This window comes from Homarus americanus, unplaced genomic scaffold (genome assembly GCF_018991925.1).
Source record: "Homarus americanus isolate GMGI-L3 unplaced genomic scaffold, GMGI_Hamer_2.0 scaffold30768, whole genome shotgun sequence".
NCBI lineage: Eukaryota > Metazoa > Arthropoda > Malacostraca > Decapoda > Nephropidae > Homarus > Homarus americanus.
Genome location: NW_024746690.1, coordinates 971,795 through 996,138, shown reverse-complemented (window position 1 = coordinate 996,138; position 24,344 = coordinate 971,795). Strand labels below are relative to the sequence as shown.

The window sequence follows — 24,344 nt, the reverse complement described above, 5'->3', positions numbered from 1 at the left end:
TCACCTATTTTGTTGTTGTAGTACTTGAGGACACATTTGTAGAGGAAAGCATACTGAGCCTGAAGTGAAGGGAAAATAATGGAGCTGATACATACTAATATATTAACCCAAATGATTCCTTACAAAAACTGATTAAAAAGTGAATCACAGGTATATCCATGTTCCTTTTCTTCAATGTAATGCGCTGTATATATTTATAGTAAACAATGGTGTACAGTATTTATAACTGACAATGTATTTAAAACCATCAACCCAGCTTAGATATGACCTCCCCCCTCTCTCTCCTCCCAAGGATCCAACAAAACCCAATTTTCAGTGTGAACCAAATAAAAGACTTTTAATAGGGGTCTTACCTCAGTCTGGACCATGTTTGTACGGTGCATGCGCATCTTGTACACAGTGTGGAAGACGTCTACACTATCTTCTTCAGCTATCTCGTCTATCATGTTGTTCAGGCCAATGAAAGTTCCAGTTCGACCCACACCAGCGCTGGGGTTGTGAGTGAGTGAATGGTTAATGAAGTTGGGAAATGGCTCTGTAAGGTTTAGTCGTAGATCTGTATGATCTGGTTGAGGCTCTGTAAGGTTTGGTCGTAGTTCTGTATGGTCTGGTTGAGTCTTTGTAAGGTTTAGTCGTAGATCTGTATGGTCTGGTTGAGGCTCTGTAAGGTTTGGTCGTAAATCGGTATGGTCTGGTTGAGGCTTTGTATGGTCTAATGGCTCTGTAAGGTTTGGTTGTACTTTCGTAAGATCTAGTTGTCAAAAGTAAGGTCCATTTACGGAGGTCAGGTTAAAGTTTAGGGTTATTGGTACAGTATTTAGTTGTTGTTTTTAAGGACCACAGTTGAAATAAATCTTCAAACTTTTCGTGTAATCCTCGGAGTTCGATTATTATGTGTTATATGATAAAGTGTTTATTTGTAATTGTTGATCATATCCATACTGTATTTTATTTTACTTGTAATGAATTGAAATCAATTAATCAATCTGTGATAAAGAAAACAAGAAGAGACCGGGATGGGAGACAAAATGGTAAGAGAGAAGATGGCTAGTGAGGACTTACCTGCAGTGGACAAGTACATGGGAACTGGAGGAAGGGACAGCTTTCCTCACTGCCTCCACCAGGTTGATCAAGTGGTTGGGGGTATCCGGGCAGCCCATGTCTGGCCACGACACGAAGTGGAAGTGCTGGACAATCCTCGAACTATAATTCTGCAAAGTCATGGGTAAGATGAATGCTTGGGAAGTAAATTAAATGGGCCTTAGCACTAACAGGCCTCTATCCTAGTAGCCGTCAGTCCTGTTACCGCTCCCCTCGGTTTTGTCTGAGATGCCTTAGTCTTAATATGATAAACCCTGTCCTAATGTGGCCCAGCTTAATCTAAACTAACTTTTAAAATGGGTAAGAATCAAATCCTGTTATAACTATCCAATCATAATAGGTTGAAGACTACAATATATTAGAACTGGGGTCCATTGTCTACTACCTTGTGTATGTTACAAATAGTCTCGTAAACGTCTGCATACTGTACAGTATAATATACAGGTCCTGGAAAGTTAAAACAGAAGTAGAATGTGTCCACAAACCCAGGGCAGCAGGTTCTCAAATAATTTCTGCTTGATAATTGAGTATGCCATAACCTGCAAGCAAATTAAACTTCTGTCACACAGGAATTTGGTCTGGTCAGTGTCTATGTGCAGTGAACCACAGCATGTGATATAGAATATAAACCAAAGTTAATCAAAGATTGTTAGGAGAAGTTAAGTTAGTCCTGGTTAGTTTGTTTCCACCATTAGCAAAAGTAATCTAAGAGTTGGACCCCTAGTTCAATAGTAACAGCCCAGAACATACATTTGAATAATGGATACTTTGATTACCATGGGAATGTTGTACTGGATTTACACTCAGATAAATCGTTAAGTTAAAAGAGAAAGATGCGAACAGATAATTTTATTACCGGTATCCTGGAGAGTTTGAATTTACGAATGATGTAACCTTCCCCCTGGTTTGAGGCCTGGTGGAGCATCGTCACTCTCAGCATGGCTTGCCTCAGTACCAGCCCCTTCTCCTCCTCCTTGTCTGGCCAGTATTTAGCACATTTCCTCTGGTGGAAGAGAAATGTACAGTATTATGGCTGAAGAACATCTTATTTATGTAATGTCTATTCATAACCCCTTGTGTACAGGCTCCCCCCTGAGCTGAATAAAATGGACCTGGAGTTAGCTAAATGGAATACTAAAAGTGGCTTTTCCACGTGAAAGGGGTATTACCCAGTATGACCCTCACTACCAAACATCAAGGGTTTCCTGGTCTCTGGTTTTCTCCTGTACTAACACTGGATAGATCAACCGCTTAAACAGCTAGTAAGCTGATAAGAGGTGAAAGCTACAAGTAAAATATGCTGTAATTTAATGCTTAAAATATTGTATATGAGTAGTCTTCAGAGCAAGCTATTCGTTATTAATTAGGCCCGTTCATTGATATATATGTGTGTGTGTGTGTGTGTGTGTGTGTGTGTGTGCACTTGGTTGAGTTGTCAAGGGTGATACAAATTTGGGTTCCTACAAATGTGAATTTAGTCCATTTTCTTAGTTTGGGAAATTCATTATTTTACTGGTATCTTACTGGTTTACAAGCTGGTCAATGTACAAGTTTATGCTTTTGTAAGGTTAAGTGAGGTCTGTCTCTTCTACTTCCCTCACCCTCACCATACACTCCCCCCATCACACACACACACACACACCATACAACCCCCATCACACACACACACACACCATACACCCCTCCATCACACACACACACACCATACAACCCCCATCACACACACCATACAACCCCTCCATTACCCACACCATACAACCCCCATCATCCACACCATACAACCCCCATCGCCCACACCATACAACCCCTCCATTACCCACACCATACGTACCGTGTTCTTCTCCACGCACTGTGTGACCATGACAATGATGTGAACGTTCTTCTCCCACACCATCCTCCAGAAGTCCTCAATTGTATCATCTGTAGGACCTTGGCAAGCGATGAACTCCCTGGACTTGTTGTAACCCTGCAGGGGAGAGGAGGGGGAAGGAAGGGGATGAGTATCGGCACACATTGGTACTTATTCCGTAGCACTGACAACCCTACTGAGACAACAGGAGTCACAGTGTTCATTTTTTTAAATTCATTGGACCCTTCCATAAAGATACTTTTAAAGAGTGTGTGTGCATACTTGAGAAGATGTACAATATATGTGCATGAAATTATAGTCGAGGCACCAGTGAGTACTTGCATGTATATATGAAGCATTGATGTAGTCGCTACAGGGGATGGAACGGTACTCCTTCAAGGCTACTCTCGATTCGTCAACTGTAGAGGAAACATAAGCTTAGAATTATCGCAAGTTGACCCATCACGCTCGACTCTCGTCATTTTAAGCTTAAATTTGGGCGCTATGGTAATATACTTGTTTGCCAGTCTACATTATAGAATTAATTACCATTAATTACACCGACTATTTGCCGATTATAAGCAATCATGTGAGTTTATGGAGGGTTAAATGTGTGAATGTTGTGTTGCTTTGTTTAAATACGGTCTCATGATATCGCCATCATTCTTTTTTTACTCTTATGGTTCCTGGTGAATCATGGCTGTACTTTATTATATTTATAGGTATGGTAGTAGTTTTTTAATGAATACATACATACAAAGTTGTACTTACATGGTAGAATGTTGATGTAGCGGTTCTTGACTTTGTTTGAGGGCAGATTGGCATACTCACAAGGCTTTGATGGCGAAACTGACTTGAGTAAGGCATACTCCCTCTTGAGTTCCATCTGACCTGTAACACCACACATACACACACTTAGCTTCACCTTCACAACCCCGGTAACATCTGACCTTAACCTCCATGATATATCTTATCCTTAAGTCCCCGGGGTCTATCCCTTTTGGCCAATCCTTTACCTCCCCCCACCCCCATCATCATAGAAAGACTCACAGTTGGATAGGAGCTTGTGGACGGTGTTGGCTAGCTGTGAGAGAGTTATCCTATGCTCCATGCTGACGTCTGGAGGCAGGGACTCCACCATTGGAATATCCAGGGATTCACTACGCTTCCTGGAAACACAAGATGAGAATAATGATAATAATAATAATAATAATAGTAATAATAACCACACTGGTAATAGTAATGGAAAGAATAGTAATAGTAGTTATAAAGATAGTTCTAACAATGATTATGATGATAAAGACGGACTTACATGGGAAGAAACCGCTGCCAGTAGTAGGACACAGCTGACAACACTACCACTAGCAATACAGCCAGAATCAATGAGAACACGACTGTCAGCCAATTCACTGGTTGAGCTGTGAGAGAACAAGAATAAATTAACCCCTTGTGAGTTTTATCCTTAGTGCGGTACCCTTGTGAGTGTGATTCCAGTTACCAGTTTTGAGCGGTTGTAACATTTCCTGAGTAAGAGACAGTAACGCTATCTCTGTCAGTGACCAGTAATCCCCTGTGAGTGACCAGCAATCCCCCTGTGAGTGACCAGTAACCACTGTGAGTAACCATTAACACCATGTGAGCGACCATTAACACCCAGTGAGTGACCACTAATCCCATGCAAGTGACCAGTGATAAGGTGTTAAGTGGTTGGTATAGACAAATAATTGAAATCCTCAGAATAAATATAAAAAGTAAACAACTGAAATATAAATATACACGTACTATAACTGAGGGAGATAAGTTTCAGGAATAAATCTACTTGCCAGCGGTGGTGAAAAACAGGCTGAAGTTTTGGGAAGCCTTGTTGGTGTAAATGCTCAAGGTTACAGTGTAGTTGATAGAAGGGGTGAGTGGTGGGTTGCAGATCTTGTCTTTTGAGCAAGTGTCCTGTGGTGAGCCAACACCTGCAATAGATATCATTAAAACAACTTTGGGTTTGCTTTTAATCTTCTTTTGTAGTGCAGTAAGGTGGGCACTTAGTCTTTTTTGTAGTGCAGTATGGTGGAGTTCTTCTGTAGAAACCACCTCTATTTAGAGATGGGCATAGCAAAGGAAGGAGGGCAGTATTCTGTTAGTTTTTCTAAATAAAGTGTTGTAGTTCACATGAAGATTAGGCAACCCTAGTTCATTTCATCTGATGAATTGATTAGATTAAACATCCAAAGGCTACCTGGGGAGAGAATTAGGCCAGGTTAAATAAAGTTAGGTTAGCTTAGGGTGCATTAGGTTGAGTTAGCTTAGGGTACATTAGGTTGGGTTAGCTTAGGTTATGTTTGGTTAGGTTGAGATTATGTTATTTTTAGATTCTGTTAGTTTAGGAAATTTGAAGTGAAGTTAGGTTAAATTTAAGTATGTTAGATTGTGTTACCTTACAGTAGATTAGGTTAAGTTAAGTGATATGTCCAAAGTTATGGTGTCTTCAGGGTTACTCTGGTGTTGTGAAGGACCTATCCAATTTTTACAGCCAACCACTTGTTTCCTCATACAGTGATACCACAGTCGTAGTTCATTAGTAGGTGGCGTCACATCTAATAGACCATGATATAATGGACTACCCCCCCCCATTCCATATAATCCATTAAAAGATATAGGTTTCACATTATATTAGACAGTGGCTGTGTAAACAACCACCGATGAGTGATAATTACAACATCAAAACTTACCGATGATAAGCAACTTTTTAAAATCCTTGATGAGATTGTGGCAAACCATCCACCTGTAGGTATTCCTTTGACCATGTCCTTTCTCCACAAATATCTTGTATCCACTGTCGAGTAAGAGACACGTGGGCATTACACTCCAATCACCTAAAATCTGTTTAATATGGGTATAGTTAATTGTAATCCTCCATGTAAGGTAATCGAACCCATGGTAAGCTGACATTACAGGTCGTGATCACCAGAATAGCATAGATACATCCCCTGACCCCAAAAGAGCTTATTTCACATGATGATCTAAGTACTGTACTGTACTGTACCCTAATACCACCTGGAGGGTTTAGGTTAGCATTAGATTTGGTTAAGCTTGGCTAGGGTAGATTGGTTTTGATTAGGTTAGTTTAGATTTGGGTAGGTTATTGGTTTGGTTAAGCTTGACTAGGTTAGGTTGGCTTACAGTAGGTTAGGTTAGGTTAGACTTGGCTAGGTTAGGCTAGATTAGGTTGGCTTAGATTCTGTTAGTTTATATTGTTAGATTATCTTAGGTTAGGGTCTGTTTAGTCGTGAATAGATTAGGTTAGCTGTTAGGGTATTTAATCATCACGTGAAATAAGCTGGGGTGTCTATTCTTCAGGAGATCCCAGGGTTATATATTATATATTTAGTTAGACGGAAGAATATATACAGTACTGTAGATGTAGGTTATAGTGGCTCAGTGTGAAAACTCCATTTAATGCACTATTTAAGCTACGATCTCCTAAATAGTCAGTTGAATGAAAGTTTCACATCAAATGGCCTGTGATCTACCAAATGCAGTAGTCCGTTAAATGGAGGACTATTTAGGAGATCGTTGTCCGTTAGATGGAGGTAACTGTGGCCATTGTTACGATTTCAATTTAGGTGTTGCTGATGTGGCCAGTTAATACAAGAGACCAGACAAATATTCATTATTATAGAAAGGGATTGTTAGTTTTGACACAGTTTTTAACTTTGGCGGATATTTGGATTTTTGTGTTCTTTTTGGAAGTGGTCTCTCTCCTCTCTCTCTCGATACCTACGCAACTTCGCCGTTGTCATTGCTGAAGGTATTACTGTCTATCAAGATGGGATATTCTTTGTGGAGATCAAACTCGTCGCCATTCTTAAACTCAAACATTGGTGGGCCCGTGAAGAAAGGCGCTGAAAGTAAAGAAGAAAGGAGAGGAACGCTAAAGATAGATTAATTATATATTTTTACTTTTTCGTAGATATGGAAAATGAACAGCTGTGAATACAATGATAATTTTTAACCCACTTCATTAAGTCATATTGAAGGGTTAACGATATTGTATTCAAGGGATTAAAGATGTTGTAGTCAAGGAATTAATTCATTGTATTCAAAAGGTTAAACATATTATACTCAAGAGATTAAGTGATTGTGAGTTAAAGAGAGAGAAAGAGAAAACTGCTTCAACACCTACTTCCAATTTGCACATGCAGAATATCTATTGCTGGCTTGCTTCTCAATCTTAAATCCTTATTCAAGGCTTCGACATTTATTCTGTGGATGACATAATTAGAATATTAATATATAAATAAAAGATAAATAATAATCACGAACATACAGTACGTAAACGTGGCATATCAGATCAAATCAATACACAAACATTACGTATCATTCTTAAGTTGTACTCACGTGTATGTTGTCCTGGCTCTCACCGGAAGACTACAGGAGTGCCGTTGACAGCCACAATCGTTCGTGCCATTATTACTAACTGGAAGTAAATAGAGATCACTTAGTACACCTGTCTTTCTTGTTTAGTCTTAAAATTGACGAATGAAATAAGGACTTCTATGGGGTAGCTATAGGACTCTTGTGACATGATAATTATACTCGATTCACAAAGGTTCGTAAGTGGTGGGATTTTTTCGGAAGGATGATAGGAAGGGTTGATAAAGAGGGGAAGGTAGGAAGAGCTGATAAAGAGGGGAAGAAGGGAGATAGGAAGGGCTGATAAAGAGGGGAAGAAGGGAAGTAGGAAGGGCTGATAAAGAGGGGAAGAAGGGAGATAGGAAGGTATAATATGAGAAGAAGAGAGATAGGAAGGTATGATGAGAGAAGAACAGTGCATAATAAATGTAGCAATAAGAGGAATGGACTAAGATAACAAGAGAAATGCAACACATAATAACAATATTCACTTACATCCTGACCTCACATCTATAGTACTGTACACAAAGGAACCTGACTGGAAACAAACCTTGGTCAAATGCCTTACTGTTCACCATTGTTTGTTTACCTGTATGGTCTATGTATAATGTATATACTGTACATGCTTTGTCTGTATACATGCTGAACTGTATACCTTCATTGTCTGTAGAGAGAGGGTTAAGTCCGGACAAAATGAGATGGGGATGGGTAAAGGATTCACTGTACATACTTACTATAGCATTCCTTCGTAACATTTTCTTTGTGGATTAGTTTCAAGACAAACTCGTCCATTACCCCGGCATGCACAGGGTCATTCCAGGTCAGTTTCACCATGCGAGAACTGGGGTCTGCATCGGCTAAGGTTGGCCCCTCTTTCATTAAATTCTGAGGTATGGACTCGTCTGATTGAGGCACCAAGTAGATTAGATTAGTTACGTTTGGTTTGGTTAGGTTAGTTTAGTTTAGTTTGATTAGTTAGATTTTGGTTAGTTAAAGTTTGGTTGGTTAATTAGGTGAGTTAAATTAGGTTTATTAGACTAGTTAGTTAAGTTACTTAGATTAGTTAATTTATAGGTTTGGTTTGCTTAGTTTGTTAGGTTTGGTTAGGCTAATTAGTTAGATCTGGTAAGTTAAGTGGGATTGGTTGGGTTAAGTTGGTTAGGTTAGGTTCGAATTATCAAAACGAGACCTACAGTATTTGTGTGAGACAGAGCAACAAGATAATAATATTAACTTGCGGTGAAGAAAGAAATTACAGTATTTATATAAAGGAAACGACAATGATAATCGTAATAATTAAGAAGTAGCAAATAGAAAATAATAATAATAATAATAACAATATTAAACTAATGAACAGTAATGTTAAATAAAAAAATAATAATAAAGGGACAAGGGTGAGATGGGCAATTGGGCATTGTACAAAGGCTTGAGGTTCACTTTACTGTTAGGAGGAGTGATGATCGGTGTCCCCTGGCCGCATACGCCACACTTGTCATAACAGATACTGGCAGGATTGTCTCCAACTCCGGGCGTCTCTGTCCCATTGTACGACTCATTTTCATCTGACATGGAAGGAGTGCTGCTTGACCCTGACCCTTCTACTGACTTCCTGTTAATCTCTTCAACACAGTCGGGTATCTGTGTGTTAAGGGTGTAGTTATACCGGGTGGCAGGTGACAACTTTTCCATGATTTTCGCTTCGTAGTTACAGGAGTTGTTGGTGTGTATTCTGCAAGGAAAATTAGAAAAAAGAAATGTATGATGATTTGTTAACTGAAGTATGTATGTGTTGTGCTGAAAATTGGACACCCTGTAGTGGATTCCTCCCCTCCAAGCACCGAACCTTCTCGAATTCCCCAGCCTACGCCTCCAGCGCCACCCACGGAGCGGGGGTCAACTATCTACCCACGCCTACCCCCGCCTTATAAGGCCTGACACCGCTGTGACCAGTCTCTTTCTACCCAGTGCCACCAGCAAGCAACACCTCCTCCTCCGCATCAGCCTTGTGGCTGCCGCTCCCGCCAGCGACCTTGGCGTCCCTCAAGCCGCGTGCCCTCACTCCGGGCACCCTCACCACCCAGCTCTCTCTACTCAACGCTTATTACCATGCTACCTACCCAGCAACAAGCTGCATTGTACATCCAATACAATATGTATACAGTGAGCACATTGTGAGTTTCCTTTCTCCATCCCATCCTGAGTGTGAACCAATATCTCATGCCCCTACAACCCCCCCCCTCTGTTTATTTCAGCTCATGATTAAATACGCTGAAGATAATTGTGGGGGTTGGGTTAGGTTAGAATAAGTTGGGTTATATTACCTGTAGATTAGGTATGGTTATGATAGAATAGGTTTTAGGTTATGTTAGATTAGGTTAGTTTAGGTTAGCTTATGTTGATTTAAATTAGATTAGGTTAGCTTATGTTGATTTAAATTAGACTAGGTTAGCTCATATTAGAATAGGTTAAGTTGTGTTAGATTAAGTAAAGTTAGTTAAGGTAATGCTGGATTAGGTTATGTTAGATTAGGTTAGTTTTGGTTATGTCATATTAGGTAAGGTAATTTTAGGTTAGGTTAACTTTAGGGTGTTTAATCTTCAGGTGATCCCGAAAATAATATTAAAGTAACAAGGTTTTGGTTTTATAACATTGAGAGAAAGAGATTCCCAAGATGAGAGACAGACACAGACAGAGAGATGATAGTGATAACACATAAACAGTACGAGGAATGTTGACAACCAGACAAGAGACAGACAGACGAACATCTTACTTAAACTCGACGCCATCTATGAGTAATGTGTATTTGACAGGACCAATATAAGGGCAGCCAGTCTCCCAGCTTAGCACCGGGCTAGTTTCACGATTGTACGTGACATTTGGCTCTCTTGGATCTGGGGAAAGAATGGTAAGAATATTTTAAGATGACAGAAAGTTAGGTTAATTGTACAGTACATATATAACCCCTTTCCCTTCTCTCCCCTCCCTTCCTTCCTTCCCATGTCCCTCTTTCCCCCTCTCTCCTACCTATCCTTACTCTTTTCCCCATCCCTACTCCTCCCTACCCACATGAATCTGACCTATGTATGTGTGTGTGTATATGTATATATATGTGTATATATATGTGTGTATGCATACTGTCAATGAATATGATGCATCTCTTTATGTACGAACCTCTATCCTGCATGGCAGTGAACAGTGACATTACCCACATGAATCTGACCTCTATATATATATAGCTGTTAATGAATATGATGTATTTCTTTGTGTGTGAACCTCTGTCCTGCGTGGCAGTGAGAAGTGATACTACCCTCAGTGTCAAGACCTGACTGAATTACTCAGAATAGGCAAACTGTACTACAAGCTTTGCCAATAAATTTGTTAAACTAAAAAAAAAACTCCTCCCTACCCTCTTCATTTCTTCCCCTCCCTCCCTTCTCCCTACCTTCCCTTCTCCCTCCCTTCCCACCTTTCCTCTTCTACTCTCTTCTCACCTTCCACAGTTCCTCTTCCCACCTACCCCAACTCTCTTCCCCATCCCTCCTTCCTTCCCTCTTCCCTTCTTCCACTACCTTCCTCCCTTATCACCCTCCCACCTACCCCCTTCTCTCTTTCCCCCACTTCCTCCCTTCAACACCCCCAACGTTCATCCCTCACTCACTGCTATGGTTCGTCGTCAGAGAGTAGACATCACTTCCATTACCATTACACAGAGCGTCAGGAGGAGTGAGCCACACACTATAATTGGTGCTAGGTTCGGTCTGAAACTTGATGGTGGTTTCGTTGGTGATTTTCTCTGGGGGATTCATGCAATTTCCGCAGTTACAAGGGTCATCGTCTCTCTGGCATAGGACACATACTTTATACCTGTTGAGAGAGGGTTAACCTGTTGAATTGGGTTACCTGTACCTAATGGCAGAGGTTACCTGTTGAGAGGCATTTGCAATTAAGAAAGGGAGGGTTATGAAGATGAATTACCTGTCGGGAGGAAGAGTAGAGAATTGAATATCAAAACGGATTATGAGAATTGGTAAAAAAAAAAAAAAACCTAATTTCTCAACTTTAAGTAACGCTGGGTGGGAAGGGTTAGCAGGGATAATGAATGAAGATGTCTACAGCCGAAGACAACTTACTGAGATTGGAATGTGGACGTAAAGGAGACTTGCAGTTGAAGGATTTATTAAATGATGAATATACGTCAACTTCTATACTAAATGAAGGACAGGATGTGGATAAGAAATGGACGTGTAGCACATAGAGATAAAGAGAGATAGGTAAAGAAATAGAGATAATGGGGAGGAAGAGATAGCCTGAAAACAAAGAGGGTATTCTAAAAGTGTTGCACATACGGAGAAAGAGATAGAGAGAGATAAGGAGAAATTGGGTATTGTACAAATAGAAAGCAAACATGGATAAATAACGTAGGGAAAGCTTTGAATGAACGACTTACCCTTCTCCTGACAGGTCTGTCGGATCCCATGTTACGCTCAGCCAGTTGTCATCTTCTCTCAGTCGTAACTCTATCGTAGCTACGGAAGAAAATTTATCATATTCAGTGTCCACTTAACGTTATAGGCTGTATGATGTATTCCGATAACCCATACGTTAGGTTAGGTTAGTTACGTTAGATTGTTAGGTGTGAGAGGTTGGAGTCATAGACCATGTTTTCTATAGACTTTATTATAACAGCGTCAGCTGGGCACTGGCCATCAGGCGCTGCCAAGGACAAGCCCCCCCACTCAACATGGGAAAACATATCGTACGATGGTACACTCTTACATCTCCCCCCCAAGTTAAAAGGAAATGACAATGCACCTTTGAACTAACAAAAGGAAAACAATGCATTCATAAAAACAACAATAATGCAGGAAAAACCAGTCAAACAAAGGGAAAAAAAAACAAAAACAAAACAAAAACAAAAAAAAACTCTAAACTGATTTTACATCACATACACTACACCACGTAGTCCGTCAACCAGCCCGGAGGCCTACGGCCTCTCCTGGGCCTGGCCGCGCTCGACTGGGGAGGGGCCGTGGGTGCGGAGGAGGGCGCGGGTATGGAGGGCACAGCAGAAGGGGGCCCAGGAGGCACAGCTTGGTGCACCACCGGAGTAGTAGGCACAGGTGTGGAGCCGTTTCGCAAGTGGCGTCTGTTTCGGATGGACACCCTGCCACTGCCACCCAACCTGACGGCATACTGCCTGTGAGGGCGGGCTTCCACCACTATGCCTGTCCTGTCCCAGAGCTTGGTAGCTGCGTCCTGCACACGCACCTGCGTGCCCACGACTAGGGGAGCCAGCTGGCGGGATACCTCCCTCCGCGACAGGACCCCATCCTGTGTTTCGGCCAAGCGCACCTCCCTCATACGAAGTGCCCGCCGCCAGTGCTGGTCCACCTTATAGTGCTGTCTGGCCACGGGAACGCCGTCACGGAGCTGGCGGCCGGTGGCAAGCTGGGCGGGCGACTTGTTCACCCCCCGCAGAGGCGTGTTCAGGTACTGGAGGAGGGCCTGGGATGTCCTATCGCAGTCCAGGCTACCCCCGGGCCCAGTATTATCCCTGAGGAGCCTCTTGGCAGCCTTGACCCCAGCCTCTGCCCTGCCATTGGACTGGGGGAAGTGGGCCGACGAGAGGCGCACCTCGACCCCCCATGACTTGAGGAAATCTGTCATCTCAAGGCTGGCAAGGTTGGTACCTCCATCTGTGGAGATCTGCTCAGGTACCCCCCACCTCGTGAAGTAGGCCCGCAGACTGGCGATGATTTTTCCAGAGGTGGCCTCGTTGGGGAAGTGGGCGATCTCCAGCCAACCTGTCAGTCGGTCAGCATATGCTAGGTACGTGCGGCCCTGCAGGTGGAACAAATCGGCCACCACTTGTTGAAAGGGATAGTCTGGCGCTGGGGTCAGAACCAACGACTCCGGAGGCTGGGAAGGGGCGTGGGTCTCGCAAGCAGCACACCGGGACCGATGATACTGCAGGTCACCCTCCATGCCAGGCCAATAGACAGACTGCCGGGCCCGCCTGAGCATTGAGTCGAGGCCCTGGTGCCCCACATGCAGGTTAACGGCGACCCGGTGGCGGAGGGAGTCGGGGATGACAAGGCGCACGCAGCCCTGGTCAAAGGTGTAGGTGACCAAACCCCTGACCACAGCCAACCTGTCCCTCACCGAGAAGTACGGGCGCAGACAGGCCACCTCCTGTGACTTGTGGGGGTGCCAGTCGCCCGCCAGCACCCTCGACACTAGAATCTGGTACACTGGGTCGTCCGCAGCCGCTTTGCACACTGTGTCTTCGTCCATAGTGATGCACCCATCCTGATCCAGTGCTGCGATTGTGACTGCACACACTGCAGCGCACAGGTCCTCCTCTTGGTCCATGTCCTCCGCATCAGGCGCCGCCCTGAGGGAGGGGAAGCGGGATAGGGCGTCAGCTGCACAGTTCCGCTTCCCTGGCAAGTATTTGACCGTGAATCGGTACTGCAGGGTCTTCTCCTTGAGCCTGAACAGGCGCGGATTCGCCACATCCGTGAAGGCTCTGTCCCCTAGCAAGCCAACTAAGGGGCGGTGGTCCGTCACCAGAATGAGGTTCGGGCAGCCAAGGAGGAACAGCCTGGCCTTGCGCAGGCACCACACCACAGCCAGGGCCTCCCCTTCTACTGCAGCATAACCGGCCTCGGCCGTGCTCAGATGTCGGCTACCACACAGAGCCAACCGCCACCCTCCTCTGCAGCAGAAGGGCGTCTCTGGAGAGGCACAGGCACAGTATTGTTGCAGGACGACGAAGCCGATGCCCTCCCTGCTCCAATCAGTGACAGCTGCCGTAGGCCTGGATTTGTCGTAGTACACCAAGCCGTCTCTGGCCAACTGACAGATGGTGTCCTGGGCCTGGCGAAACTTGAGCCGCAGCTGGTCGTCCCAATACACCTGCTTGCCCACTGGCTTCTTGAGGAGCTCACGGAAGGGCTCCATCACAGGTGCAGTGGCAAGGAAGGGAGCCAACTGATTAACCAGGCCATGCCAGGACCTGATGTCAGTGATTGATGGCTGATCCGGCATGGGGAAGTCCTTGATGGCTGACAGACGTTGGGCAGTGGGCTGGTACAGGTCCCACCCCAGGAGGAAACCCACAAACTCAGCTTCTCTCCTGCAGAACAAGAACTTTTCTGGTTTCAGCGTGATACCTGTGCGAGCGCAGGTCTCCAGAAAATCGTAAGTGTGCCAGAACGCCCCCTTCACACTGGAGTCATAGAGGAGAGTGTCATCCACGCACTTGTACTTGCGGGGCACATCCTGAATAGCGTCGTCAAACCTCTTGGTGTAAGCATCTGACGCTGAGCAATGTCCCATGGGCGTCCTGCAGTATCGAAAACGTCCCCACGGCGTGATGAATGTGGTCAGGCGTCTACTCTCCTCCTCCAACTCCACTTGATGAAATCCCCAAAAGGCGTCGGCGACGGTTTTGAACGAGTGCACTGGCACCCCAGACACCATGTCGAATGGTGCAGGTGTGTGGTGCGTCTCCCTCAGACAGCTTGCATTGAGGCGTTGGAAGTCCACAGTGCGCCTGGGCTGACCGTTTTTCTTGGCCACCACGACCATCCTGGCGCACCACTCCGTAGCCTCACCAGCAGGCACTGGCTGGATGACGCCTCTCCTGACGTCCTCCTCCAACTGGGCCTTCACCTCCGCTTCCCAGTGTTTCGGAACGGGAGCGGGTGTGTGACAGGCGTAGGGGGTCGTGCCGGGCGTCAGGTGGATACGGTGAGGGGGACCAGTCATGACTGGCAGTGGGGACCTGCTGGTGTTGAATGCGGTAGACGAAAAGTGCGTGAGTAGCCATGCCTCCAGCCTGGCCACATTCTCCTCCAAAGGAGGCAAGGGTATCTCAACTGGCCTCGGCGGGAAACGGCTGCTCTCAGGTAAACGGTTCGGAGGTAGATCGTCGGCAGTGTGCCGCTCCCCTCCATCGCCCACGGCAGCCACAGCACGTCTATGGAGCGGGAAGTCGACAGGCACCAAGTTGAGGCACTTGCAGGCCTCCAATGACAGATAGAGGGCCTTGGCTGTCTGCACGAAGTAGACCTCCTGGACGGTGGACCCCTCGTCCACACCGAGGCGGCAGGGGGCGGACCCCAGACACTTGAGCTGTTTGTTCGCCACGTCCCTTAAGCCATTACGGGCCCGAAGTTGCCCCGGACACAAACCGATGTCCCGGAGCAGGGATGCGCCTGCCACACACACCATAGCACCCGTGTCGGCTACAGCCAGCACAGGGGTGGCGGGGGAATTGCCCCCGGCCTGGGACACGAACACTTGTAACCTGGGGTGGCGGGATAGCTGGGCTGTTGCCACTGTAACAGCGCCTGACACATCCACAGGAGCACTTAGGGTTGACTTACTCCTACAACACCTTTTGAAGTGACCAACCTTACCGCAATTGCGACATGTAGCCCCACTTGCAGGGCAGTTACTTTTACCAGGTGCATGTGACACGCCGCAATTACCACAGTGTCCTCGACTTGGGTGTGGAGGTCGGGCGGCAGCTACCTCAGGCTCACCGGTGACGTCATCACCACCCGCCACTGCCTCCGCAACTGTTCCCACCACTGCCTGGCCAGACGTACGACACAATACACCAGCATCTCTCACTGCTGCCTCAAATAACATGCATTTGTTTCTAAGCACTTCAACACTATTATAACTAGAGTACCCCTGGAAAATTTCCCTTTTCAACACTGGGTTACTCAGGCCCACCATAACTTTACGTAATAGCATGTACTCAGAGAGGTCGTTATCACAGGTGGGACATTTAAATTCACACTCCACTGCCTCTGCGAAGCATCATTGAAAATACCTTTTCATGGGCTCCTCTTCACCTTGTTTGCTGTTGAAAAACTCGTTCCATTTCACAGCTTGGTTTGAAGATTGAAGAACCATTCCACTGATGGCGTCCAGGGCTTCTTTGGGCGAGAGCTGCTCCCACTGACCGCTGGGGTATCTCGAGTCAATCACTCTTTGGAGTGCGGGGACGCAGTTCAGGCGAATGTGGAGTGTGGCCACCAGCTGTGGCCACCCGTTCAGCAGCACCCATGACTCCATGGACCGCCTCCATGTCCTAAACGCAGCTGCTGGCATTTCTGCCTCACACTTCTCTGGAGCGACAGCTGCTGAGGGCTTCATGACCGGCATAGAAGCATGACCACCGCCAGCACCTAGAGACGCCATCTGAGCCATCAATGCACTCATGGCCTGCTGCTGGGCGCGCGTGGTGTTCCCGGCCGGTGTAGAGAAGCCCTGGCGTCCCCTTGAGGGCGTCGAGAATCGTGGACGTGTAGGGGCCATGTCAGCGTTCTTGTCAGGGCTGTAATGGCGTGTCGGGCCCCGACATATCCTACTCACTGTGCGCCATGTGAGAGGTTGGAGTCATAGACCATGTTTTCTATAGACTTTATTATAACAGCGTCAGCTGGGCACTGGCCATCAGGCGCTGCCAAGGACAAGCCCCCCCACTCAACCTGGGAAAACATATCGTACGATGGTACACTCTTACAGTTAGTTATTAGGTGAGGGTTCGTTAGGGTGGTTAATCTTAGGGTGGAAATGACCTGAGGTTTCTAATCTTCAGGTGATGATAGATAAAGCATGCTCAGGTGGTAGAAAATGCCTTTAAAACAATTAAAACCAGGTAATTGGAAGAAAAAAGTTGATATCACTTTTTTTTCAGCATAATTTCGTAGCGAATCTTATAAGGATTGTGACAAAATAATGAGAAACTGACCACAAATTTTTTAGCTTTTTTTTTTTAAGGGTATTAGCCACCCAGGCACAGGGCACTGACCCAAATCAGGGCCCAGAGGCGAATAAATAATAATAATAATTCAGATAAGTGAAATTTATAATAAAAAATATATAAATAAAAATAATAATAATAATAACAACACTGCAGTAATAATAATAATAAAGAACCATAAAGAAATACAAAAATTAAAAAAAGATCAAAAATGATTAACAATATATGTATGTTGTGTTGTCAATGGTAAGAGAAACAAACAATTGAGACCTGGCAATTGAGTGTAAATGAGGCAGAAAGTCAGATCAGCAACTTGAAACTTGATCACAATTTTCGTAACGCCGTATGGCAGCAGGGTCTATCATTAGGCAACACATTATGCTTCCAATATCTTCCCAGGCGGTAGTACCTCCCTGTTTGGTGACTGTCTACTACTGTGTGTGTGTGTGTGACTTCCCTTCAAATTTGATAAGTAAATATCATGTAGCGTCCGGTTGTTCAGCGCTACAGAAGGCTGAAAATATACAGTTACATATTTGGGGAATGGGTTTCGAATTACAAATAATATACAAGTAACATAAGTGATACAAATAAGATATATAATAACTAGATGGGGAAAAGCTCAAACTACAGTTCATTTCAACATAGTGACGGTGTGGGTGTTCTGGTTTTGTTTGGGACAGACAGACAAAGTTATTATATTATTATCATCATCTTTATCATCATTATTATTACTTTCTTACATGATATACAGTTCACTTACCCAGGGAATTGATGACTTCAGTAGTAGTACCGAAGGGCATGTCGCTGGAGGGCATGTCACTGAAGGGCGTGTCACTGGAGAGCATGTCACTGGAGGGCGTGTCACTGGAGAGCATGTCACTGAAGGGCGTGTCACTGGAGAGCATGTCACTGGAGAGTTTGTCACTGAAGGGCGTGTCACTGGAGAGCATGTCACTGAAGGGCGTGTCACTGGAGAGCATGTCACTGGAGAGTTTGTCACTGGAGAGCATGTTACTGGAGGGCGTGTCACTGAAGGGCGTGTCACTGGAGTGCATCATCACTGGAGAGTTTGTCACTGGAGGGCGTGTCACTGGAGAGCATGTTACTGGAGGGCGTGTCACTGAAGGGCGTGTCACTGAAGGGCGTGTCACTGCCATAAAGGTTGGTATTCTTCTCGGCTTCTGTGTTGCTTACGACAGTGTCCTCCATGTTGTCTGTCTGCATGTGGTGGTAATAAAGAGAGGTTATAATAATTAGCTTTCTCAGGTGTGTGGGTGGGTGGGTGTGTGTGTGGGTGGGTGTGGGTGGGTGGGTGTGGGTGTGTGTGGGTGGGTGGGTGGGTGGGTGGGTGTGTTGTACAGTTGCTCGTATACATTTAGATTAAATTTAATTCGTATTTTCAATGATGATATTCTGTATATAGTTATTAGTTTTATCACACACACACTCACACACACCCACACACACACACACACACACACACACACACACACACACGCGCGCGCGCGCGCCCCTGAGCGAGTAGGTCTCACTTAACTCTTCTTTTGTAAGAAAATTGTTCCAAATATATAGAAAAAAATGACATGAAGATAAGGCACCCCAGCTTAGCTCACCTGGCAATTAAACATTCTAACACTACCTGGGTGGATTATGTTAGGTTAGTTTAGGTTAAGTTACATTAGTCTAGGCCATGTTAGGTCAGATTAGGTTAAGTTAGGTTATGGGTTGAGTGAGATTAATTTATGGGTTAGATTAAGTTAGTTTAGTTTAGGTTAAGTTATGTTAGGTTATGGGGAAAGTTAAGTTAGTTTAAATTAGGTTAAAGGTGTTTAATCATCAGGTGACAAAATTACATGAACGGTGATGCCTAATCAATCCATAATACTAAAGAAAACGATCACCATTTACTTACCTGCATGTTAGTGGGTTGGGCAGACAGCAGCACCAATAGCAGAGACAAGATGAGTATTTGACGACCACCACCACCTCCATCCCTAAGAGAGATAGACAGACAGACAGGAATAGAAGATGCACTCAAGGTTAGCAAGGTAATGTTAGTGATTGTTTGGTCTGTCTAATGCACGTGTCGAAAGTTTTAATTTAGGAACACACACGCACACACACGCACTTGCTCGCATCCTTAGTTTGTTTTCTCCGAGGACAGTATACAATAGTTTATCATCCACACTGATACCTCCCTCTTCGTGTTAACTCAGCATCAAGATTGTACTCAGGATACGAGAGAATCTGGAATTATACTCGATGGAAATATCTAAAAAAAAATAGAAAAATAGAAATAAAACAACAAAAATAACAACGAAAGTAAAGAGTTGTTGTTGTTGTTGTTATGGTGTTACAGGCAGCTGACTAAAGAGCATTCAGTGCCCCCCCCCTCAAAAAAAAGTGCACTCTCTTCAAGGTTTAGTATGACTTCCGGTGGTGTCGTTTCGTTTTTAAAGGTCAGGATATTCGATATGAGTGAATTCCGACAATAATTGTTTTTCTCGGAAACTGAAGATAAAATAATCAGGCTGTAGTTACGAAATGGCTTCCTTCTAAAAAGACTTCAGTATGATTTTTTTTTTCGTGTGTGTATTTGTTGTTCTTTTGGTTCGTCTAAGAAAAGTCTACGTATCGTGTAACTGTGGTTGGGGGTACGTCATATCCCTCCCGAAGGCGTGGTGCATCCGTTCATCATTCTACAGGATATAGGCACACAAAGCCAACATGTTGACTGCTTGGGGGGCCATCTGTTGTTTACGACGCCTGCTGAATTGTTATCATCTGCTGCGGCAACTACTGGTTTATTACTGGCATTGTCTGCTACGACGCCTGCTGGTCTATCACTGCCATCATCTCCTTTAAAGACAATGATTTAACTTTTAGAACGATGATTGAGAACGATAATTTAACCCCCTGGGAACGACGATGTCACCCCCTTTGACTTAAACGCTACGATATTATAAAATTTATGGTAACCCAAATTTTCAAGGATTAAATTATTCTTCATATTCCTTCTCATTTTATTGCGAGACAAAAAGGTAAGTTAGTATTATCAAGACAGTCACGACATGGGAATAATTTGGTATTGGTGCTCATGATTTTGTGGTATTGAGGTTTGTGGTTTGGGCATCAATGAAATGATTTTTATTACCAAGGACAACAGATCATTTAATTAAGCTGAATTATATATCTTCTCATTCTATACCAACAGTATATCTTTTCCACTATTTTGAGTAAGAAGGTATGAAGATATGTCGTAAAAAAAGGCGTTGTAAAAGTTTTCCTCTTTCCCACAACAAAGAAATGTCCACCATGTTGAGGCAGAAGGTAGAGAGAGGCGACTGGGGATATAGGAGTCGGTATGTTGGTGAGAATTGTGAAAGAAAGAAGATAATGAATGAAGACGTAATATTTTTTTTTATTACCGATTTCTTCCGTCAGTTGCCTCGTCGCTGGGTAGGGCGGTGTAGCCGGTGTCACGTGCTGAGATTATTACCATGCTGAAAATGTTCCTAGCATGTGTAGTTCGATAAAAAGTAATTACCCAAACCAAACCTAACCTAATATCCTAACTTAATCTAACCTAACTTAATCTGACGTAATCTCACTTAACGTAATTTAATTATTTATTCCGAAGGGTAATCTCAAGCATACCTCAAGTTTTCAAAAATGATTTGATCGAACGGCACGTGGCCAAGAATATTTTCAGCGGGTTATAATCTTAAACGCTGCTACTACACTACTTTGCTGTCACTCGGAATCGAGTATGACGATCATCCAGCTATGATACAATGATATGAGTTATTAAGGTTGTCACCAAGGTTGGTGAGTTCTGAGGTGACTAAGGAGGCCGATACGTTCACAGATGTTGCACATGTGGTGGGCTACATCTAGGGCGGGAGGGGCGATGGCAGCGTCTTTCCGGCGTTGGCGCTTGTCTGCCTCGTTTTGCAGTCGGTTTAACTCGAAAGTATTGACACCTTCTTGCATTGTTCTCCTCCAAGCGTCACGGTGTGGAGTGATCGTCTCCCAAGTGAGGGGGTCGATTTGGCACTTTTCAGGTTTTTCTTAAGACTATCCTCATACCTTTTCAGTTGCCCACCAGCGTTACGCTTACTATTCGTTAGGTGACTGTAAAGTAGCTGCTTTGGTAGCCTACTGTCATCCATGCGGGTAACATGGCCAGTCCAGCGTAGTTCATGGATAATGGTAGCCTTGATGCTCTAACCATTGGTGTCAGCAAGAATACTGACATTTGATCTCTTGTCTTCCCAGCGAATTCGAAGGATGGAACGTAGACTACGTTGGTGAAAGTTTTCAAGTACCTTGAGGCGCCTCCTGTATATGACCCATGTCTCGCTGCCATATAGGAGGGCGGGGAGGACCACTACTCGATATACGTGTAACTTTGTAGATAATTTCAGCTCCCTACAGCTGAAGACACAGTTTCGGATTCTGCCAAAGGCTTGAGATGCACATCTGATCGGATGCTGAATCTCTTCATCGATGTCCGCTGTGGTGGACAGGTGGGAGCCGAGATACCGAAAGTGGTTAACATTTGAAAGGCTGGTACCATTAAGCTGGATGGATGGTGGAGGTGTGGCTGAACCAGGGGCAGGTTGAAAGAGAATCTGAGTCTTACCTACATTCACCTCAAGGCCAAAGTGTGCACACACATCTGCATAGGTGTTCAGGATCTCCTGTAGGTCGCGTTCAGTGTGAGCAACAAGGGTGAAGTCGTCTGCATACTGAAGTTCAGTAATGGAAGCTGCCGACACCTTTGTTCTTATAAATATTGACGATGTAGGCGTCTTTAAGAGATTGGGGGATTTCCTCCTTTTCCCATATATTCTCCAGGTGAGAATGGAGACGGCTGGTAACAGAGGTCCTCCTGCTTTATACACCTCAGCTGGGATTCCATCAGGCCCTGAGGCTTTATTTTTTCTTTTGTTTGGTGGCAGTAGTTACCTCATCCAAGGATGGAGGATAGCTGAGGTGGGTCAGCTCTGGGTGCTGAGGGACCTGCTGGGTAGTCAGGACATCCACGTCGGTGTTTCGGTTGAGCAGTGAATGGTAGTGCTCTTTCCAGCACTGAAGGATGCCTTCATCGTCTTTAATTAGGGAGTTACCGTCGGATGAGCGGAGGCAGGCGGCGCCACGAGTGATTGGTCCATAAAATGTTTTAATGAAATTGAAAAGTTCGCACATCTTGTGCTGATATGCAATTTTTTGTGTTTCACGTGCTTTATTAAAACCAGTCGTTCTTTAGATTGCTGAGTTCACGCTTGGCTGCCGCTTTCTTCTTGCGGAAGGTATCAGCTTTGGTCAGAGACTGTGGGGTGTTCTGTCAGTCAGTTAAAGCAGCACGTTTATCATCGACGAGTACATTGATTGCCGGGTCATTTTCCTCAAACCAGTCCTGGTGTATTCTTTCGATCTGGCCGAGGGTCTCTCTGCAGGTTTTTGCCATGGCAGTGTCCAGAATATCCCATTCGGCACTGGGATTTTGGTTGTTTGTGAGCTACACCCTATAGGCAAGTTTCTTTACGCCATTTGCCTGTCTACCCAGCAGTAATTGGGAACCTGGATGTTAATCGATTTGCAGACCGTATTCCGGGGTAATGGTTAGCCAGTGCAGTTGACGAGTTGTCCAGTCTTCTTGGACTATTCCGTGACACTGGGTCATGCAGCTCGTTAACTTAGGTGTGGTTGTTGTGTTGGCGACAGCTTCTACACCTTAGCAAATTCACGCCTAGGAGGCCCTTGGGCCGGCCATCCTCGATTTCGAGGGGCTCCCATTATTATTATAGGCTCGTTCACCCTTGACCTTTTTATTTCTGGGGTTATGTCAGAAATTAAGTTTTTTTGGCACCTCTAATACCGAAATTTTTTAAAGAAAGGGATACGTGAGTGAACTACAAAAAAGGGAGCTGATGATGATCTTGTATAACTTAGATATGAAGAGAAGAAACTCACAATGGCGGACGAAATCTTGAGACGAAACTCACTTATTATTCCGCCGTGGTGACCCTCCCGCCTTTATGAACGAAACCTTTTAAGATGTTCTTTATCAGGACAACTTGATTTTTTGTGTGTCACTTTTTTTTATTTTTTCATAATGTTTAAAATCTAGAAAATCACTATCACGTGGTAATAATGAAATAAAATCCACACGAAGTACAGTAGTTCCTCACCTTTGCATCACAGGGTAAGCAAAACACACATTACATTTACCTTAAGGAATCATTAATTTGGGTGAGGTAAAAGAACCGACTTAACACAACACGGAAATAAGCAATAATATACGGGAAAAAAATAACACTTTACGGGCAGTTTCTAGTTCCTGTGGTGATTTGTGTTTTATTTGTCGTAATAAATAGCTCAGTTCGTAGATACGGTACAAAAAACTAATAATCACTAATTAGATTTATTTTAATTGACACTGAAATATCTCGCATTTTTTCTTTTTTTACGTTAGCGCCCATGCCAAATTTTGTCTCCTCACTGTATGTCATAATAAAGATTGGATTACGTGAAGCTTAGGCAAACTGTGTGTGAGAATAATGCCTAACTTACCCTTCCTGTCGTTTTTGCATCTAGGAGACGAACCCAAAAGTCCTTCCTGTAGGTGAAGATGGAGGCTGAGGATAATTTCCACTTGGCAAAACGGCCGATGACGAAATCTGAAGTTGTTGAAGAAGAAGAAGGTAAGGGAAGGAAAGTATTACAGGGTAGGAAGTCTAGGTGTAAAAAAAAAAATTAAATGAAAGTGCAGGACCAGTAAATGCTGTATGCTCTTGACGACCGCGCCTTCACGAATCCAACAGTGAACAGCGCACTCCACACCATCAACCTTACTGCTAGCGGACATGACGACACATCCTCTTCACAAGTTTTCAAAAGCAAACCACAAAATATAATCATCATTTTTGACTACTGTATTATGTAACAACCTTATTTTTATTGTGGTTCTATTGCGGTATAGGTGAGGGGGGGGGGGAGAGGGTGTGTCAACGAACAGCCTAATACGGTTGGGTTAATTGTGTTGGTGAGCGAGAGAGAGACATTGCGAGGCTCATGTTATCCATACCGGACGCCAGCACCACGAGTACACTACACAACCAACCTCCATTTACCACTAGTTTCACACACATTCTTCTTAGGTTAGCGTTAGATTAGTATTAGATTAGACTAACG

At 44.3% G+C, this 24,344-nt stretch overlaps 1 protein-coding gene across 5 annotated transcripts in view; it reads right to left on the bottom strand.

Moving 5' to 3' along the window:
* Positions 1-23,986, bottom strand: part of LOC121879407 — a 29,223-nt gene extending 5,237 nt beyond the window's left edge. For all 5 annotated transcript variants that reach the window (XR_006091325.1, XM_042386035.1, XM_042386036.1 and 2 more), the window contains exons 1-22: positions 23,724-23,986; positions 19,057-19,138; positions 17,905-18,362; positions 11,805-11,883; positions 11,016-11,221; positions 10,128-10,248; positions 8,800-9,086; positions 8,092-8,259; positions 7,343-7,421; positions 7,128-7,207; positions 6,726-6,846; positions 5,674-5,777; positions 4,774-4,914; positions 4,263-4,368; positions 4,001-4,119; positions 3,722-3,841; positions 3,293-3,369; positions 2,933-3,067; positions 1,958-2,104; positions 1,063-1,211; positions 354-489; positions 5-59 (exon numbers count right to left, since the gene is read on the bottom strand). Coding sequence is in view for 4 of the 5 variants with exons in the window: in XM_042386035.1 (XP_042241969.1) it covers positions 5-59; positions 354-489; positions 1,063-1,211; positions 1,958-2,104; positions 2,933-3,067; positions 3,293-3,369; positions 3,722-3,841; positions 4,001-4,119; positions 4,263-4,368; positions 4,774-4,914; positions 5,674-5,777; positions 6,726-6,846; positions 7,128-7,207; positions 7,343-7,421; positions 8,092-8,259; positions 8,800-9,086; positions 10,128-10,248; positions 11,016-11,221; positions 11,805-11,883; positions 17,905-18,301 (2,827 nt within the window). In the remaining variant the exon portion in view is untranslated. The remainder of the gene's footprint in view (positions 1-4; positions 60-353; positions 490-1,062; positions 1,212-1,957; positions 2,105-2,932; positions 3,068-3,292; positions 3,370-3,721; positions 3,842-4,000; positions 4,120-4,262; positions 4,369-4,773; positions 4,915-5,673; positions 5,778-6,725; positions 6,847-7,127; positions 7,208-7,342; positions 7,422-8,091; positions 8,260-8,799; positions 9,087-10,127; positions 10,249-11,015; positions 11,222-11,804; positions 11,884-17,904; positions 18,363-19,056; positions 19,139-23,723) is intronic.
* Between the last annotated feature and the right edge of the window lie 358 nt (positions 23,987-24,344).